General features: G+C 46.0%; 2 protein-coding genes across 2 annotated transcripts in view; both read left to right on the plus strand.

The window, feature by feature from the left end:
* Positions 1–475: 475 nt before the first annotated feature.
* LOC311027134 (NLR family CARD domain-containing protein 3-like) lies at positions 476–10,972 on the plus strand. The gene is made up of 11 exons (XM_084030982.1): positions 476–776; positions 2,817–2,919; positions 4,944–5,042; positions 5,122–5,259; positions 5,410–5,488; positions 5,570–5,774; positions 6,312–8,106; positions 8,193–8,366; positions 8,501–8,674; positions 9,067–9,113; positions 9,213–10,972. The coding sequence occupies exons 2-11, from the start codon at positions 2,831–2,833 to the stop codon at positions 9,749–9,751; spliced, it is 3,339 nt and encodes a 1,112-aa protein (XP_083887108.1). The 5' UTR covers positions 476–776; positions 2,817–2,830; the 3' UTR covers positions 9,752–10,972.
* A 915-nt stretch (positions 10,973–11,887) lies between these two features.
* Positions 11,888–17,708, plus strand: part of LOC311026754 (kinesin-like protein KIF26A) — a gene marked incomplete at its 5' end in the record, with an annotated part of 23,000 nt that continues 17,179 nt past the window's right edge. The window contains 4 exons of the mRNA XM_084030452.1: positions 11,888–12,373; positions 14,208–14,450; positions 14,563–14,997; positions 16,197–16,321. Of these exons, the coding sequence (XP_083886578.1) occupies positions 11,888–12,373; positions 14,208–14,450; positions 14,563–14,997; positions 16,197–16,321 (1,289 nt within the window). The remainder of the gene's footprint in view (positions 12,374–14,207; positions 14,451–14,562; positions 14,998–16,196; positions 16,322–17,708) is intronic.

The following is a 17,708-nucleotide window of genomic DNA, read 5'->3' on the forward strand; positions in this document are numbered from 1 at the left end:
TGGGGGGTTATGGAGACAATAGAACAGAACAGGTAACAATGAGCAGATTAAGAATAGGGCATACCAAACTGAACAGCACACTTAATATCATGGGGAAGCATGCAAATGGTCTGTGTCATTGTGAGGAGAGGGAAACAGTTGAACACGTGGTGATGGCTTGTCCTGGATATGAAAGGGAGAGGGAGAGGATGAATAGAGGGTTGCAGAAGGTGGGAGTGAGGGAAATTAATTTTAACAGTATAATAGAATGTGGAAAATCGAGGGAAGGGAGGAGAATCATAATAAGATACCTAGTAACAACTGGGTTAATTAAAAGGATATAGAAGAGGAGAAACGGGAGGAGTAAAGTCCAGCAGATGGCGGTAAATGCAACACTAAGGATGCCGACTGCCATTAAACTCCAAAGAAGAAGAAGAAGAAGAAGAAGAAGAGCTCATCCTCAGGTGGGCGGGGCAAACAGGCGGGGTGAGGAGGAGGAGGAGGAAACGAAACGAAACGAAGTCGTCGCTGTTTCTTCGTCTCCACCGCATGACTAACTAGCTCACTAACTAGCTCGCTAACTACCTCACAAGCTCACTAACTAGCTAGCTCTGCTACCAGGACACCGAGGAGTCTGCCGAGGCGGTAAACGAAGCCGCAATGTCGGATTGACTGGAACTTCTAGTCTGAGAAAGTGTCTCCAAACAGCGTGCCGGACTAGAGGGTCTCTGGGGGACTCTGGAGGACTCTGGAGGACTCTCGAGGACTCGTTGTATCGTAACCGCGGACACGTCCAGGTGAGTCTGCTATTACTGCTGACTCATGGTTCTGGTGTCGGCGTGATTCGGCGGTTTTACCTCGGGTCATTTATTATCGCTGTTTACTCCTTTTTTTAAACGGGTGTGTCGGAGAACGTCACACGGTGACGTCACCAGCTGTTGCGTTTCACCCAAATACAACTTCCGCATTCGTGAAGCTCCCAGTCATCACTTCTTATACACAATCAATACACAGCCATCACTTCTGATCTGATACATGATCAATACACAATCAATACACAGCCATCACTTCTGATACACAATCACTACACAGCCATCACTTCTTATGCACAATCAATACACAATCAATACACAGCCATCACTTCTGATACACAATCAATACACAGCCATCACTTCTGATCTGATACACAATCAATACACAATCAATACACAGCCATCACTTCTGATACACAATCACTACACAGCCATCACTTCTGATACACAATCAATACACAGCCATCACTTCTCATCTGATACACAATCAATACACAGCCATCACTTCTGATACACAATCAATACACAGCCATCACTTCTCATCTGATACACAATCAATACACAATCAATACACAGCCATCACTTCTTATGCACAATCAATACACAATCAATACACAGCCATCACTTCTGATACACAATCAATACACAGCCATCACTTCTCATCTGATACACAATCAATACACAATCAATACACAGCCATCACTTCTGATACACAATCAATACACAGCCATCACTTCTGATACACAATCAATACACAACCATCACTTCTGATACACAATCAATATGCAATCAATACACAGCCATCACTTCTGATACACAATCAATACACAACCATCACTTCTGATACACAATCAATATGCAATCAATACACAGCCATCACTTCTGATACACAATCAATACACAACCATCACTTCTGATACACAATCAATATGCAATCAATACACAGCCATCACTTCTGATACACAATCAATACACAGCCATCGCTTCTGATGCTCAATCAATACGTTACAACTTCACCATTTAATTGATCGGATTATAAATCTAATTCTGTCACTTCCTGTTAACTGGAGAAGGATGCTGGGAACTGACTGGACCTCAGCTTTAGGCTCCGCCTCCTGCTGATGTCACAGGAGCTCCGGTCATCTGGAACAGACTGCTGACAGTGACACACACACACACACACACTGACTCATCTGTGAGCAGCAGCCATGTTGACGTGATGGCCCCATTCCATTTCGTGCTGTGTGGGTGTTTCTAAACAACGAGGTCAAAGGTTCATTTGATGACAACGGTCTCAGAATAGAACACAGTAAAGTGAGTTTTGTTGACGCTGCAGCTTTAAGAGGAGCAGCAGGGAGCAAAGTGCCGCTGCCTCGGCCAATCACAGGAGTTCTGGAGCGGGATTTTCCCCTGCTGTCTCACCTCCTGTCTCACCTGCTGTCTCACATGTTGTCTCACCTGCTGTCTCACATGTTGTCTCACCTGCTGTCTCACATGTTGTCTCATCTCCTGTCTCACATGTTGTCTCACCTGCTGTCTCACATGTTGTCTCACCTGCTGTCTCACATGTTGTCTAACCTCCTGTCTCACATGTTGTCTCATCTCCTGTCTCACATGTTGTCTCACCTGCTGTCTCACATGTTGTCTAACCTCCTGTCTCACATGTTGTCTCATCTCCTGTCTCACATGTTGTCTCACCTCCTGTCTCACATGTTGTCTCATCTCCTGTCTCACATGTTGTCTCACCTGCTGTCTCACATGTTGTCTCACCTCCTGTCTCACATGTTGTCTCACCTCCTGTCTCACCTGCTGTCTCACCCATTTGTCTCACATGTTGTCTCACCTTCCGTCTCACCTGCTGTCTCACCCGTTTGTCTCACATGTTGTCTCACCTCCCGTCTCACTTGCTGTCTTACCCGTTTGTCTCACATGTTGTCTCACCTCCTGTCTCACCCATAGAGCTGCTGTCTGTTAGCCTGTGTGACAGGAAGTGACAGTGAAAGTGCTGATGTTGTCTGTGTGCAGGTCTGGACTCTGCTATGAACCAGTTTGAAGACAGACAGGAGGGAGTCCTTCCCTCTAAAACCGCTCTGTGTGGGGGACTAGACAGCCTCACCAAAGACCAGAGGTGAGACCAGGATCTCTTCTGCCGCGTTCACTCCAAACAGGAAGCACATTTTCACCTTGTGTTTCACCGCATCATCATTTGTGTTTATTCAAATCTCCACTATTGCTGCTTTGCACATGTTGAAGTCCCAGACCCAGATCCACCAGGAACCCAGACTGTCTGGTTTCATGACATCATCCAGAGGTAGATTTCACCAAGCTGGATTCACTGGATCTAGCAAGACCCACGTGGGCTGGTTTACAACAGCTTGAGGAACCAGAATAGGGTCATTCCGTGTCATTTCATCAAATGCCTCCCACCTGACCATCTCAGAATGTCCTGAAAAAATTTGAGTCCAAAGACACACTTGTTAATAGGACAAATCCAAAATATTAGGTCTCTACTGCCTTGAATAAAGGGTAGTTTAGACGGTTTTTGGCATCATACTCTGAAAAGCCATTTTTAAACGGCAATATCTGGAAAACTATCTCACCTGTGACCTTCTACAGTGTATATCTGTTACTAATAGCCTCCAGACATGGAATATCAGGGGTGTAGCTCAATGATAACCTAGTATGGTAGGTACTTAAAATGTGGCTTGTTGAAATAAAGTAGTACATTTGAAGAGTGTCTCCAAAGTTTGATATTGAATAACAGTTAACAGTGAGCATAGAGACAAACTGTTATTCTACTGTAATGTAAAATCTTATGCTCAAATTAAGATTATTATTTGATTTGGTTGTGTAATTTATATACCAAAAGTATGACAAAATGTACAGTCTTCAATATTATGCTATGTTTGTTCATGGTTTAAGACATTAAAAGCTGCTTTCAGCATGTTTAACTCACATTCAAGGACTTATTGCCTCTGTAACTACAACTGTGCTACATTTTTATGTTTTCGTAAGGCTAAATTTATCAGTAGCATTTAGTCACATGTAAGTCTTTGGAAAATGGTAAAAAACAATTGAATTGCCCTGCTGTGATGTTTACTAGGACATGCAGTACCAAAACCGGCCACAAAACCCCAACAATATCAGGATTTTAAAAAATCACTGCGACAAATTGAGGCAAAACACCCTCCTGATTTTTTAATATGATTTTAACAAGAATATGATCTTTCAAAAAAAGTAAGTTTGGACCTGATACTTGTTGTCAGTTTTTTGGAATATGACTCTGAAGTTGGGCAAAGATGTGTTTACTTCCATATTTGAGCCTTAATATCTGTGAAACTAATCATCTGAGAGAAACCATATTTTGATATATTTCATGTCTGGAGGCTATTAGTAACAGATATTGCCGTTTAAAAATGGCTTTTCAGAGCATGATGCCAAAAACAGTCTAAACTACTCTTCATGTTTCATGAGAAAACTGTTGACAGTAAAGACCAAATATTTTGGATTTGTCCTATTAACAAGTGTGTCTTTGTACTTGAATTTTTTCAGGACATTCTGAGATGGTCAGGTGGGAAGATTTTCAGAAATTTGATAAAATGACACGGAATGACCCAATAATGTATTTATCTATAATTTAATATCAATAACCGGATGAAAAGGATGCTGAAATAACTCCATCATGATGGTGATCAGTAAAAAGTGCTGAGTCATGCTTTGTTGGGTCTGTCTGCAAGATGACAAGATAACTACTGTTAAAACGCTGGTTTTCTGAATGGAGTCTGGGTGCTAGGCTACGCTAACATTGTAGCTGCTCCATCAACACTCCAAATAAGGTCATCTAGACATAAATACAGCAGAGACCTTGTTGTTTGGACCACAGACAGTCTCTGGTTCCTCCACATGGTCTGGTCTGGTCTCTGGACTAATGTGAGCTACTATCTAGACCTCTGGGGGACCACAGACAGTCTCTGGCTCCTCCACATAGTCTGGTCTGGTCTCTGGACTAATGTGAGCTACTATCTAGAACTCAGGGGGACCACAGACCACGTATTTGTCTTATTTGTGCCACCGGATGTGACTGAACGCTGCATATAGTCCGGTTCTCTTCTTCATGTCAAAACACTCCACCTTCAATAATCTCACTCACAGACCGGACTCTCCTGGACCTGGACCTGGACCTGGACCCAGCTGTGTGTCCTGTAAGAGCGACTGGTCTTTGGACGGACGGATCGACTTCAAACGTCAAACGTAATAATTCATTTCAGTATTAAAATATCAAAGTTAACATCGTTTCATCAGTATTCATCACTGTTTGTGTTTCTATCAGGGTCCATCATGAGAGACCAGACTCTGCTCCATCTGAACCTGGATCTGGACCTGAACCCAGCTGTGTGTCCTGTAAGAGTAACTGGTCTATGGACAAACCTATACGGTTCCAAGATGGAGACCGCCCTGCCAAGCAGAGGTAATGACGAACACCAGGAGGGCTAGACGGACCATTTGTGCTTCGGTAGCAGCGACTGGACACAGCTGATCAAAGCTGATCGAAGCTGATCAGGTTGAATCAACACATTCATGTTGTATTTCTACTTCTGTGTGTTTGTTTGATTCCCAGAGTTCACCAGCAAAGCTTCAAGGTTCCCAAAGGTCAGTGTGACCAGCAACATCCAGCAGACCTGGACGACGTATTCATGGTGTGTAAAGGAGCAACGGCCACAAACCACATACTGACCTGCGTTCTGATCCAGACTAAAGTTGATCTGATTCTCTTCCAGCTACTGGAGGGGAACTGTGCCAGTTTCATGAAGAGCGAGCTGAGCAAGTTCCATGAGGTTCTGAGTACAGATTACCCAAAATGCTTAGAGAGTCAGGGTGAGGATGAAGAAAAGGGGAGCAGCAGCAGAGAGGCTTTTCTGAAGATCATACTGGACTTCCTTAGGAGGATGAAGCAGGAGGAGCTGGCTGACTGTCTGCAAAGCAGTAAGTACATGTTAACAGATGTGGCTGAGGTTCCTCTAGCCAGGAAATAAACAAAATGCCTCTTGACCCTGGGGTGTGAATCCCAGTTGTGGATTGGTGGCATTTGGTACAGCCGTTCTGGCGAGGTGGTTTGAGAGCGACATTGCTTGTTTAGAACCGGCCTCGGGCACAACCATGATCCAGGTTTAAGCCCGACCTATGGACATCTGCAAGACAAGAAGGCACAAACCACCTAGGAGATAAGCCAAGTTAGTAACATGCATTTATGTGACATGAATGCGTATAGATGCAGAAAGAAGCTCAGTTTATCATAGGAAGTCCCCAGCAGTCTAAGCTAATAGGATTTAACCAGGGGCTGGTCCAAGGGAAGCCTGAGCCAGCCCCGAGTATAAGCCCTATCAAAGAGGAAAGTCTTGAGTCTACTCTTAAATGTGGAGAGGGTGCCTGCCTCCTGGACTAAAACAGGAAGTAAGTTTACATTGATCAGATTGAATGCACCATCCACTACTTACATATATTTCTTGTTTGCTTATCCAGGAACTAGTCCTGCGGTGTGCCGTAAACTTAAATCTAAACTGAAGGAGGAGTTCCAGTGTGTGTTTGAGGGGATCACAAAAGCAGGAAACCCAACCCTTCTGAATCGGGTCTACACAGAGCTTTACATCACAGAGGGGGGGACCGCAGAGGTCAATGATGAACATGAGGTCAGACAGATTGAAACGGCATCCAGGAAACCAGACAGACCAGAAACAACCATCAGACATGAAGACATCTTTAAAGGCTCACCTGGAAGGGATGAACCAATCAGAACAGTGATAACAAAGGGAGTGGCTGGCATCGGGAAAACAGTGTTAACACAGAAGTTCACTCTGGACTGGGCTGAAGACAAAGCCAACCAGGACATACAGTTCACGTTTCCATTCACCTTTAAAGAGCTAAATGTGCTGAACGAGAAGAAGTTCAGCTTGGTGGAACTCATTCATGCCTTCTTCCCTGGAACCAAAGAAGCAGGAATCTGCAGGTTTGAAGAGTTCCAGGTTGCATTCATCTTTGACGGTCTGGACGAGTGTCGACTTCCTCTGGACTTCCACAACAACGAGATCCTGACTGATGTTACAGAGTCCACCTCGGTGGATGTGCTGCTGACAAACCTCATCAGGGGAAAACTGCTTCCCACTGCTCGCCTCTGGATAACCACAAGACCTGCAGCAGCCAATCAGATCCCTCCTGGGTGTGTTGACATGGTGACAGAGGTCAGAGGGTTCACTGACCCACAGAAGGAGGAGTACTTCAGGAAGAGATTCAGAGACGAGGAGCAGGCCAACCGGATCATCAGCCACATCAAGACCTCACGGAGCCTCCACATCATGTGCAACATCCCGGTCTTCTGCTGGATCACTGCTACAGTTCTGGAGGAGGTGTTGAAGACCAGGGAGGGAGGGGAGCTGCCCAGGAACCTGACTGAGATGTACATCCACTTCCTGGTGGTTCAGTCCAAACTGAAGAATGTCAAGTATGATGGAGGAGCTGAGATTGATTCACACTGGAGTCCAGAGACCATTAAGATGATTGAGTCTCTTGGAAAACTGGCTTTTGATCAACTGCTGAAAGGCAACCTGATCTTCTATGAAACAGACCTGACGGAGTGTGGGATCAATATCAGAGCAGCCTCAGTGTACTCGGGAGTGTTCACACAGATCTTCAGGGAGGAGAGAGGACTGTACCAGGACAAGGTGTTCTGCTTCGTCCATCTGAGCGTTCAGGAGTTTCTGGCTGCTCTGTATGTCCATCTGACCTTCGTCAACTCTGGTGTCAATCTGATGGCAGACCCAACATGGTGGTGGTTTAACATACTTCGGATGCAACCTAAACTAACACATCTCCACCAGAGTGCTGTGGACAAGGCCTTACAGAGTCCAAACGGACACCTGGACTTGTTCCTCCGCTTCCTCCTGGGTCTTTCACTGGAGACCAATCAGACTCTCCTACGAGGTCTGCTGACACTGAAAGGAAGCAGCTCAGAGGCCAACCAGAAAACAGTCCAGTACATCAAGAAGAAAATCAGTGGGAATTTGTCCTCAGAGAGAAGCATCAATCTGTTCCACTGTCTGAATGAACTGAATGATGTTTCTCTCGTGGAGGAGATCCAACGGTACTTGAGATCTGGACGTATCTCCAGAGATAAACTGTCTCCTGCTCAGTGGTCAGCTTTGGTATTCATCTTACTGTCATCGGGAAAAGATCTGGAGTTGTTTGACCTGAAGAAATACTCGGCTTCAGAGGAGGCTTTTCTGAGGCTGCTGCCGGTGGTCAAAGCCTCCAAGAAAGCTCTGTAAGTGACAAACATTTCAAACAAGCTCAACTTTATTTGTGACAAGTAAAACATTTTGATTTTGTTCAACACTGATCCTCCCCAAGGTTGAGTGGTTGTAACCTGACAGAAAGAAGCTGTGAAGCGCTGTCCTCGGTCCTCAGCTCCCAGGCCTCCAGTCTGAGAGATTTGGATCTGAGCAACAACGACCTGCAGGATTCAGGAGTGAAGCTGCTCTCTGCTGGACTGGGAAGTCCACATTGTAAACTGACAACTCTCAGGTCAGAATGAATCTTTTCTGTTCACAGTTTTATCTTTTAAATCTTGCTCATCCAGCTTGTGAACATTTGTCGGATTTTCCTTCTGACATGATTTTCTAAAAACACAGAGATTAACTCTGTTTTCCTTATTCCAGTCTGTCAGGTTGTCTGATCACAGAGGAGGGCTGTGCTTCTTTGGCCTCAGTTCTGAGCTCCAGCCCCTCCCATCTGAGAGAACTGGACCTGACCTACAATCATCCAGGAGACTCCGGAGTTGAGCAGCTCTTTGCTGGACTGGAGGATGCAGACTGCAAACTGGAAACTCTCAGGTATGGTGTGGTGGAAATTTCCTGCAAAAACCCAACATACATTGTAAAAAAAAAAAAAATCACTTAAGAGTCAAAAAGAAATCAAGTTCTGGTATTAAGATATACCAAGGTATGTCGGAATCCCAACGGTCCGATTTTCAATACCTTCATGTATACAGATGCTTGGCTTTCTATGGCGCTGTATAGATGTCTGTGGTGGGTGAACCTTGGACCTTCTCGAACATATTGTCGGTTTATGTGTGTTGTGGGGTCTGTACCCACCTGGTAAGGCCGGTTACGCTTATGCACATTTTCAGTCGGTGAATGCATGATGGTGATTGGAGGAGAGTATTACCCATTGGGCATTTCTAGAACTGGGTTTTCAATATTGTAATGGTCTCTTGTTCCTCCAGGGTGGACCATGTCGGGAAGGAATGGTTGCGACCCAGTCTGAGGAAGTGTAAGTGTCAATTCAGTTAAATCTAAGGACTTGTTTCATCGTAAACACTACAGATGTGTCTGATGATAAATTGCTGCTGTGTCTCTTTCTCTCCTGCAGATTTCGGTGAACTCACAGTGGACGAAAACACAATTAACAAAAACCTCAAACTGTCTGACAACAACAGGGAGGTGACCTGTGTGGAGGACCAGCCGTATCCCGATCACCCAGACAGATTCGACCATTGGTCTCAGCTGCTGTGTAGGGATCCTCTGACTGGTCGCTGTTACTGGGAGTTTGAATGGAAGGGAGGGGTCTTTGTTACGGTGACTTACAGAGGGATCAGGAGGAAGGGGGACAGTGAGGACTGTGTGTTCGGATGGAATGACCAGTCCTGGAGTCTGAACTGCTCCGATGACGGGTACTCTGTCTGGTACGACAACACCGTGGTGGCACTCATCTCCTCGTCCTCGTCCTCCTTCTCTAAGAGAGTAGCCGTGTATGTGGACTGTCCTGCTGGCATTCTGTCCTTCTACACCGTCGTCTCTGACACACTGATCCACCTCCACACCTACAACACCACATTCACTGAACCTCTTTATCCTGGCTTTGGCTTTAGGTATGGGTCTGGTTCTTCAGTGTCCCTGTGTTCTCTGTAGGGGGAACCAACTTCATGTTATACCTTGTTCAGACTGCACTTTTCCTTATTCCGACGGCCATGAACGATTATGTCGGGGGCGACCATCCATAGTTTTACTGTGTTGTTTGGTATGAAGTGCCAAATCAACATAAAGGGTAACATTCAGGCCTCAATGACACCGACACGCGTAGCAATGGATCAAATGTGGAATCAAGCTGATGTTGCCCTGCTGTTGAATGAGGAGGGAAAACAGACCAGAAAAATAGACTGAAAAATATGTAGTTCATCCAAATTCAAAACCACTAATATCAACCTTTCTAATGCATGTTCGCCTCACGTCGTCCCGACAGTCTAGCGTTGGATTTTTTAGTTTGTTCCTTCACGGCCGTCACTTTGAAGAGGAAGGGGAAAGATGTTGTTGTGAAATGGTCTGAACCAGAAGGCTCTCTTTTCCCTCTCAGAACATCCTCCAATAACATAAAACAATATTATACTACTGTAAACTACGGCAACTAGTCGCAGCGTGTCTTCAACTGTACTGATGGTATACCTACATTTATGATGCAGCATAGGAATACATAATACTTAAAATGCACGTCAGTACTTCACCACAGTGAACCGTTATTACAGATATTCAATATGTTCTTCGCTTTACTCCTCTGTTCCTCTTCCTCTGATCCTGTTCCACAAGGACATAACACCGGGTTCGATAGAGAAGGGGACTAGGAGCTTCTCCTGGAGGTTCAATTCCCCCGGTTCAGCCACATGGTCATATTTTACGGTCCATTTATTAGAAATAGTGTCTGCTGTTTATGTATTTGTTCCATGTGTTTGCCTGAACGGAGAGAGAGCAACAGACAGACGTAGACGGAGATCATATCTACAAAAATACAGCAGAGAAATGTGCTTCTGCTGCTCGCACTGTGCTTGTGGCGCTTCTAGGTCCGGTGTGACTACGGTGCGAGCCTCAGACCTGATTTGCTTCTGTGGAGAAGCTGCAGACTTCTCCTGTCATTGTGCCGTTGAGGAGCCACGGTGACACACTCCTTGTACTCTTCCGTAACTGTGTTGTTTCTTCCGTGCAGTCGGGGAATGTGAGCGGCTGATTCCTGCAGAATAACTGGTTTTCTGTTTGTCATGTTTGTGCACCAGCGTTGCTCACTGGTTGGACAGATGAAGCTTTTTACGTTCTACACTTGTTTTTCAAAGCACTTTCTAAATAAAAGGGAGATTTATCTGACTATTGGTTCTTGATGTGTGTCCTACTGAAGGAAACAACGGCTGTTTGAGGAAAGATTTACACATTTCATTCAAACTGAACCCAAACAAAAACTCCACAGACACAGCGTGGTTTAGACCAGAGATCTTCAACAGGGGCTCCGGGACCCCTAGGGGGTCTGCAGAGATACTGCAGGGGTCCCCAAAATGATTAGAGCCAATCTTTATTTGTCCTAAAAATAGTATGTCCAAAAATACACCTTAACAAGAATACAACCTATAATAAGCAAAATATTCTTGTTTGATATTATGTTGAGAAATTGTGATGTAGAAATACCACAATAGAATTAAAATATGAATCTGTTAACAATTATTATTTTAATGTCTTAGCATCGTATCCATCCATTATTACAAAGTACTGTTATACATGGAACTATAGGCAGCACTACACATTATTGTTTGATAAGAAACATTATATGATATGTAATAGGGGGTCCCTCCACCGGGTCTCTATAGGCCTCGGGGGTGTAATATATATATATATATATATATATATAATATTATATATATATATTATATACAGTATATATATATATATATATATATATATATATATATATATATAGATATATAGAGGATGACAAAGCGTTGTGTGTTTAGTGCTGAAGCTTTAATGTACTCTGACTATGAGGATCCAGAATCCAGACCTGGTCTCCTGGTCTCCTCCTCGTTAACAGTGTTTAAGTTTCTGCTCCAGTAACATTCTCTCGTTCTTCATGTGACCAAACTCGCAGTGATGTAACTCCGTGTCACAAAGGAGGATCTTCACTTCACCGTCCTGCAGGCCGCCGTTCACGCTTCACCGCCGCCGTGGCGCTGCAACGCACACACACACACACACATGGATACACACACACACACTCGGATCTCCTCTCAGATGAAAGTCTCTGAAGACTCCGACTCGATCACATCGTGGTCGTCCAGGAACAGAGATGTCCTCTCAGGACTGGAGCGCTGCCGGGTCTCCGGGACCAGACCACCGGGGGTTCTCAGTGAGTGCTGGGTCTCCGGGACCAGACCACCGCAGGTTCTCAGTGAGTGCTGGGTCTCCGGGACCAGACCACCGGAGGTTCTCAGTGAGTGCTGGGTCTCCGGGACCAGACCACCGGGGGTTCTCAGCGAGTGCTGGGTCTCCGGGACCAGACCACCGGAGGTTCTCAGTGAGTGCTGGGTCTCCGGGACCAGACCACCGGGGGTTCTCAGCGAGTGCCGGGTCTCCGGGACCAGACCACCGGAGGTTCTCAGTGAGTGCCGGGTCTCCGGGACCAGACCACCGGAGGTTCTCAGTGAGTGCCGGGTCTCCGGGACCAGACCACCGGAGGTTCTCAGTGAGTGCCGGGTCTCCGGGACCAGACCACCGGAGGTTCACAGTGAGTATCACACAGTAGATTCATATCTCCAGCTGCATGTCTGCTTTTATTTTGAAGTCTTGTGAGGAGATTGTTTTCCTGTTTCTCAGCTGCTAATTATCATCAGGAAGAACCGAACCCACGTTGATACTTTGTTTCATTTCCAGGCTGGAGACGCTAAAATCAAATCCTAGCACTTTAAATGCTAGCTGTAGCTAGCTACAGACTGTGGAGGACCAGCTGAGACCAGGTCTACGATCAATAGTCCTTCAAAATGTCTTCTCCTGGAAAACAGCGTCCTGTGAAGTTATCTCATGTACCCACGCTGTATTCTCTTAGTCTTGTTTTCGATTTGATTGCTTTCAGGTTTCAGCAGCAGCATCATGACAGCCGCATGATTTAATTGTATTTATTAGTTATTTAAGTTCACATTGTAACTTTAAAGTTATTAATCTCATTTCTATTAAATTTCATGTCCAACGTTACATGACCTCTACAGATGAACACATGACCTCTATAGACGTTACATGACCTCTACAGACGATCACATGACCTCTAAAGGCGATCACATGACCTCTACGGACGATCACATGACCTCTAAAGATGATCACATGACCTCTACGGACGATCACATGACCTCTAAAGATGATCACATGACCTCTACGGACGATCACATGACCTCTACAGACGATCACATGACCTCTACAGACGACCATATGACCTCTACAGATGAACACATGACCTCTATAGACGTTACATGACCTCTACAGACGATCACATAACCTCTAAAGGCGATCACATGACCTCTACGGACGATCACATGACCTCTACAGATGTTACATGACCTCTATAGACGTTACATGACCTCTACAGACGATCACATGACCTCTAAAGGCGATCACATGACCTCTACGGACGATCACATGACCTCTACAGATGTTACATGACCTCTATAGACGTTAGATGACCTCTACAGACGATCACATGACCTCTAAAGGCGATCACATGACCTCTACGGACGATCACATGACCTCTACAGATGTTACATGACCTCTACAGATGAACACATGACCTCTATAGACGATCATATGACCTCTACAGATGTTACATGACCTCTATAGACGTTACATGACCTCTACAGACGATCACATGACCTCTAAAGGCGATCACATGACCTCTACGGACGATCACATGACCTCTACAGATGTTACATGACCTCTACAGATGAACACATGACCTCTATAGACGATCATATGACCTCTACAGATGTTACATGACCTCTACAGATGAACACATGACCTCTATAGACGATCATATGACCTCTACAGATGTTACATGACCTCTATAGACGTTACATGACCTCTACAGACGATCACATGACCTCTAAAGGCGATCACATGACCTCTACGGACGATCACATGACCTCTACAGATGTTACATGACCTCTACAGATGAACACATGACCTCTATAGACGATCATATGACCTCTACAGATGTTACATGATCTCTACAGATGAACACATGACCTCTATAGACGATCATATGACCTCTACAGATGTTACATGACCTCTACAGACGATCACATGACCTCTAAAGGCGATCACATGACCTCTACAGATGTTACATGACCTCTACAGACAATCACATGACCTCTAAAGGAAATCGCATGACATCTACAGACGTTACATGACCTCAAAACAAGGAAAATGTTTGTTACGAGTCATGTGACCTGATCACCTGATCTTTCGTGTGAAGTCAACAAAAGTAAATATTTACTGTCCAGATTGGTAGTGTTGCAAACCTGAACCTGAACCTGAATCTGGGCCCGATCCACCTGTGTGACTGCAGGTGGTGGAGGGCGCTGAGCTGCTTCCTCTGGGCTCGACATGTCGCAGGAAGCGTCTTCACTCTGCAGGCGAGGACGGCGAGGAGACGGGCGGCACCGCATTACGCCCAAACCCCGAAGGCTCGCTCTCAGCTGACGGACTGAGCTGCTACGGGAGGTCAGAGGAAGAGGAGGAGCTACGAAGACTGTGTCAGCGCTGCCACATCATGGCGTCGCAACTCAGCAGACAAGCTGCTGCTCTGAAGGTCAGAGGTCAAAGTACGCGGCGCCTGTTGCTGTTAATCATGAGAACCTGCAGAATTAGCGTTAGCTTTAGACGACATGTAGAGAAGAACAGGAAGTGGTTCTGACTCTCAGGGTTTCCCGCTCCAGGACCTGGCCTATGCCTCCTTCCTGTTCGATAAATTCCAGCGGGTCCAGAGTCCTTGCCGCGGCCGCCATTCTGTCGACCCCCGCTGTGAGGTCTGCGGCGCCTCCTTCCACCAGCTGAGGCGCGTCGCTCTGCGGCGGGCTCTGGGTGTCGGCAGGGAGATGACCCCCCGGGCGCCGCCCCCCTCCACCCAGCCGGCCTCAGACGAGGTGGGACGAGCTGCGTCGAAGCAGCAGAGGTGGTCGTATGAGGAGCGGCAGGAGATCAGGGTTCCGTGGAGGTGGGGTGAAGTCCAGAGCACCTACCTTGGGGGGGGCGGAGCCAAGGGGCTGGCCACAGTCACGCCCCTCCCCCTAAACGCACATCACTACCTGGAGGGAGTCTGGAGGGTCTCCTGCTGCACACCGGAGCAGACCGCTATGGTGAGCCGCAGGGACCAACCCAAATATACACATATATCTATATATATATATATAAAAATATATATATGCCAAAAGTATTCGCTCACCTGCCTTGACTTGCATTTGAACTTCAGTGACATCCCATTTTTTAAACTCGCCCCAAACTGGGGCCGTGGCTCCAGCAGAGTCCAGGATCAACAGCCCAGATCTCTGTCCTGAAGAAGGTCCTGAAGACCCTGGTAGAGGACCTGAACTTGGAGGAGGACACACAGCACCCCCTACATCGCACACACACATAATCATCCCTTATTACCATGGCGACTGTTTATGTTTATTATTATTATTGACATTATCTAAACAATAATAACGTCACCAAGTAAACAACAACAGAATCCAAAACCACCAGAAAGCAGCCTAGACGGGTCTCAGGTTGGTTGTGGTGGTCTCTCTCTCTCTCTTTCTCTGTCTCTCTCTCTCTCTGTCTCTCTCTCTGTAATCCGGTGTTCTGGCAGAGCGAGTCCCAGTCAAACAGCGTAATAATGGACTTCCTGTGGTCCCGGTAATCCACCATCAGCAGGCCCGCATGCAGAGGGGGGATTAGAGAGAGTCCTGACAGAATGAGGGCAGAAGAAGAACGAGTCCAGAATCTCAGGATTCATCTCTGGCCTGGTTTTTTAGAATTCACTGTGTCATTAATCACAGCTGGTGGAATGGAAAGAAGCAGGTCTGCAGGTCTGAACTGGATCTGGACTCTCCGGTTGTTAGTGTGGTCCAGCAGGGTTACTCTGTTAGCTCTTGCCTTGTTTGAATGCTAACAAGGACTGCTAGTTAGTAAGTACTTCAGTCTGAAAACCACAATCAAGGCATATCCTGTGGACATGCAAATGAACTACGACTCCCAGGGTGCATTCACTGACAAACAGCCAATCACAGAGCTTCACATTAACAGCCTGCAGCTTTGGGTTAATTTTACGATTCTGGATCAGTTTTGGATGAATTCACTAAAGAGGCCACATGTTGAGGCGTTGACTGGCTCTGTCTCCATAGCAACGGTCGCTGAGGCTCATGGGTATTGTAGTATTTACAGCCAGATAAGAACATGAACTAGTTTGTATGTTTATTGTGAAGCTTTAATGATCAAATGTTTCGGGTCGTAACGACTGACAGTGATGACATCACACAGTGATGACATCACACGTCTCCTGTGTCTCGTCTGTTAGGGTTTGACTTCCGACGGAGGTCATGTGACCCTGGCGACTCGGACTCAGGGCGTCAAACCAGCAGTTCACAGCATCGCCACCCAAACCAGCCGACCGCCATCTGCTGCAGCCGCCTTCTTCATCAGGTCAGTGAACGCAGCGCTCGTTACGTCATTTACTAATAAACAATAAAACTGGGTTCATGTCGCAGCTTTCAAAACGGTTTCACTGATGAAATATGAATCTGAATCACGATTCAGTAAATATCAATCAAGTTCACGGGTTTTAGAGGTTTTAGAGTCCTGCAGAAGAGACTCTCCAGGTCTCTCCAGGGATCTTCAGGTCTCTCCAGGTCTCTCCAGGTCTCTCCAGGTCTCTCCAGGTCCTCAGCATCGTAGAATGTTCCAAAGGAACGATCGACCGGACCTTTGGAACCAGCTGATTGGCATTGTGGGTAATTAGCTCTGATATCTGTGGTTCTGCTTCATGGGTTTTGGATCCATCAGGACTCTGACGGTGTTATAGGAAATGAAGCCTCACTGGGGGGTCCAGGTCCTCATGGAGCCCTGCATCACTGACCCCCCCAAGCTGCTATAGTTAATTTAAAGTGACACCACGTGGCATGAAAGCATGTCAGAGCTCGTTAGGGGGTCGGGGGTCTGATGTGGTCTTCATCAGCTCCATGTAACAGAGGATGTAGTCTGACAGGTCTGGGAGACCAGGACCACATTACAGCTGGACGTGGTCTCACATGAAACAGAGAGCTCCCCAGAGACCCCCCACCACAACACTCATCCCAGTCTGCTTCAAGCTGCATCTAGAACTGAAGAATAACAGGAGCAGGAGGGGGAGGAGGAGGGGGAGAGACCTCTGTTGGGGGTCAGAGTTCAGGGTTCAGCAGCTTCTTGTTGCTCTTCTTCGGGTTAAATAAAATCTGAATATTATTGTCAGCAGTGATCCGCATCCCAGATCGGGAGGCTCAAGTTCCCCAAAGTGGATTTCTGGCTTTGGGCCTGACGTTAGTATCGATGTCCTGGACTGAAGAGTCCTGAATGTGAAGCAGGTCTCTGAATGAGATCCAGATCTGCAGCAATGCAGCAAACGGTGACCTGGAAATGAGTCTGAAGTCCACGAAACACGAGTCACAGACAGGAAGTCAGACCAGAGGTGGGACTCGGAGATCTGGTCCTGGACTAGATAGATAGATAGATTGATACTTTATTGATCCCGAAGGAAATTCAAGCATCCAGTAGCAATAACATACATAGAACATACATTATTCATTAAACATACATTAGAATCTAGACTAGACTAGAAAGCAGATCTAGTCCTGGACTAGAAAGCAGATCTGGTCCTGGACTAGAAAGCAGATCTGGTCCTGGACTAGAAAGTCGTCTGCGACACATTTCGTCTTTTTAACCATGAAGTCTAAAACAAATTCTGATTTCAAGGTAAAAACACACAAACTCACTTAATAAACATCATATTGTGATGTTTCCTGTTAAATTACACATTTATTCTTTAATACTGACT

The sequence above is a fragment of the Eutrigla gurnardus genome (genome assembly GCF_963514095.1).
Source record: "Eutrigla gurnardus genome assembly, chromosome: 16".
Classification (NCBI taxonomy): domain Eukaryota; kingdom Metazoa; phylum Chordata; class Actinopteri; order Perciformes; family Triglidae; genus Eutrigla; species Eutrigla gurnardus.